Consider the following 3,205-nt stretch of genomic DNA (forward strand, 5'->3'; position numbering starts at 1 on the left):
AAAAAAATCGAGAATCGAATCGAATCGAGAGCTTGCGTATCGAAATTGAATCGAAACATCTGAATCGATACCCAGCCCTATACCTAAATGCGTCTATCTTTGCACGAATCATTCGTGATCCAGCTTCACCTGCAGAACAAGTGAGTGTAAGGTTTTTTAATGAATCTTTGCAAATCGCCTTTCCTAATAACATGCTAGTTAGCAAGTTTCACGATGAATGCGGCTAAAGTTTACCATCTCTCAGAGAGCAGCATGGAAGAGAGGGGCGGGGTGAGCATATCTCATTTGCATTTAAAGCGACATGCAATAAAACAGATTGCTGTGGACAGAGCTGTTTCTGACAGGTTAAAAACGGTATTGTTTTACACTACCATTGAGAAATTAACCAAACTATGTTACAGACTTTTCATTAAGACCCTAAAGAATCATATCAACTTGTGGAAAATGGGCACCCGATGACCCCTTTAAGTTGAAGACTTTATATTACTGCATGTCTACAGTCTGAGAACTTAAGACTGCTTGAAAAGAAGTACGGCAGATCAGCTTCCTTGAGTCCTGCAGCAGGTGAAGTATGCCAAAGGTATAGACCTGAATATTGAAAATAAAATCCCACTTGATTGTTAAAGGAAATCCAGAATCTCATGGCAGGCTAGGAACCTACATGTTCCAGTTTGTCATGAGATGCTGAACAATCTGATTTTCTGAAATTAGCTGATTTTCTGATACCTTCAGGCAAGTTAGAACAATCTTAAACTTTAAAGTCTCCTTCCAGTTAATACATTTAGAGTAAGGCTGTGCAATTGGATGGTTGCTTATTGTCTACCTGCCTTCTTCATGACTGTTTCACACTCTCTGAACAAGAACAAATGTAGCATTGAAAGAGCAAAAGCTTAAACATGCACATAATAGAACTGAAGCATAAGTTGATACATTATTCATAAGAAAAACATGTTTGGTGCCAACTCCCACAAAACCCTGTGATAAAACATACATTGACACACAATCAGAATGTCTGGGACTTTGTAGCTAAATCTTAAATTAATGTTACAAAGAAAGACATAAAAATGAGAACAGTATTCATCAGATAATCAACATTTGTATGAGTTTTATAAAAAAAATAGTATATCCAATAACATAAGGATTTTCACATATGCAGAATGACAGAATCACCAGATTCAACCTTTACCTTTTGAGATTAGATCCTTGGTCAATTATAGACTGAATATGACTTGACCTCTCACTCTGCCCATTATCAAAAACTGACGGGCTATCTTAAATGCAGATCTCCCTCGGGTCCTTAAAAACTCCTAAAGTGAGTTGTATCAAACTTAAGGCCATAAAAAGTTTTAAATACGTCAAATGGTATAAGAAATGTCTTAATTATAATTTCATGAGGTCTTACAGTTGGGGACGGAAAGACAAGAGTCGCGATACGGCTGGATTAAACTTCAAAAGGCAATGATGTCATTGAATAAATATGAGCGCTGCACGTTTCAAGTCAAAACGCGGCGCGGATGTCTTTATTTGAACGCATCTGAAGGGAACCGACAGTCCTCAGAAATGTGTCGTTGGCATTTTAATTTCATTTGACCTATAATTCCTGATAAAGCAGCTTTTATGAGCACGGAGCTGCTTTGTGTACAGCCGTTACCGGGCAATATTTCAGCGCTCCTAAAGCACCACCTCGTGGCAGAGAATGAATTTGCATTTCCAATAAGCCTTTCTGGCTGTTTATGGTCAGATCAATGCAAATATCAACTCATGTTTTTACGCAGCAAACAGAGTTGTAAATGAGAAAGAAGTTAATGTGCCTTCTAAAAATCTAAACAATTAAGACAGTAAAATGTATACGTTTTAAATTGACAATTTATATGCTTGATTTATCCCTTTTCATAAAAATGGTCTAAAGGCTGAAATGCTGTTGTATAAGATTTTTGTGAAAACCTGTATCTGAACTGTAAATCAAAATTAATTTTCGGACTACCAAAATCTGAAGAGTACCTGCCCGAAGGGCTACCAGGGATTTTGAAATTTTGCGAGCCCTGAGACTGCTATTCAGACCCACACAAAATTTGCAGCCATAGAACTCCTCAGAAAGCTCTTTATAGTTCTGCAGAAATTAATCACTATTCATTCACAAAGTGACTGGATTATAGTATAAAAATATTTATAATAGTTTAACACATTTTACTATGTTTAAAACTTCTGCAGTGTTCCATATTTTCCCCCAAAAACAATGCAATATGCAAAACCAGCCTGCAGAATACATGCTGTATAGTAGGGCTGTCAAAATGGCTGAAAAACTCAACAGAATTTTTTACTTAAATATTATCAAAATTCAAATTATATTCGAATTTAAAATGCATAATTTCAGTTAGGGTGAAGAAAAGATTTTGGCTTCTCTCCTGAGGCCACAAGAGGGCGCATCGAGCAAAATATTACTAACGCGCGTTTATTCAAAGCATAAGATAACAAGACTATCTGTGAAAAAGTGCATAATGTTTAAAATAATGTTTATAAACCAATTATAATTAATTCTCCGCATTAATGTTCTCTTTTCCCGCAATATTTGTAATTAACAATGCAGCAGCGCCTCATCTAGTGGATAGGCTAACAAAAACATTAAAATGCAATGACACTTACATCGTCATCGCATCTTGTGCGCCACTGATAAGGCTGCCTCCTTAACGCACACATAAAATTGTGGATTTTTATTTTAAATTCGACGAATATTCGAAAAAAATTTGACAGCCCTACTGTATAGGTCCACTAAAAAAAAAACAGCATCCTTATAAATGTATGAAATAAATGCTCATATTTAAAATAGAAATCAAATTTACCTTGCTGCTTGGAAGCTCTGAACTAAGTCATCTAATAATCTGTTGTTCCTCAGGTCCTGTTCTGTTGATGGCTGCAAAGAGAGATTAAGATTAATGGAAAGTGTCCTAAACTCTAAACCTAATAACTTCATTAAACTGCAATAACAGCAATGTGTATATGTAGAAGCCAGGAGTTAAGGCAAGGCAAGTTTATTTATATAGCACATTTCATACACAATGGTAATTCAAAGTGCTTTACATAAAAGAAGTGACAAAATAATAAAAAAATAATCACAACAATAAAACAAGGAATTTAAAACTTTGAAAATGATTTAAAAATTGATTTAAGAGGTTAAAATGAATTTAAAACAGTTAAGAATAGAAAA

The 3,205-nt window shown here is 35.2% G+C and overlaps 1 protein-coding gene across 4 annotated transcripts in view; it reads right to left on the reverse strand.

Annotated features, from left to right (window-relative positions):
* LOC107673612 (E3 ubiquitin-protein ligase RAD18-like) overlaps window positions 1–3,205 on the reverse strand; it is a 71,741-nt gene that overhangs the window by 65,745 nt on the left and 2,791 nt on the right. For all 4 annotated transcript variants that reach the window (XM_016467268.1, XM_016467266.1, XM_016467267.1 and 1 more), the window contains exon 4: window positions 2,841–2,911. In XM_016467268.1, the coding sequence (XP_016322754.1) occupies window positions 2,841–2,911 (71 nt within the window). The remainder of the gene's footprint in view (window positions 1–2,840; window positions 2,912–3,205) is intronic.

The sequence above is a fragment of the Sinocyclocheilus anshuiensis genome, unplaced genomic scaffold (genome assembly GCF_001515605.1).
Source record: "Sinocyclocheilus anshuiensis isolate Anshui unplaced genomic scaffold, SAMN03320099.WGS_v1.1 scaffold44, whole genome shotgun sequence".
Taxonomy (NCBI): domain Eukaryota; kingdom Metazoa; phylum Chordata; class Actinopteri; order Cypriniformes; family Cyprinidae; genus Sinocyclocheilus; species Sinocyclocheilus anshuiensis.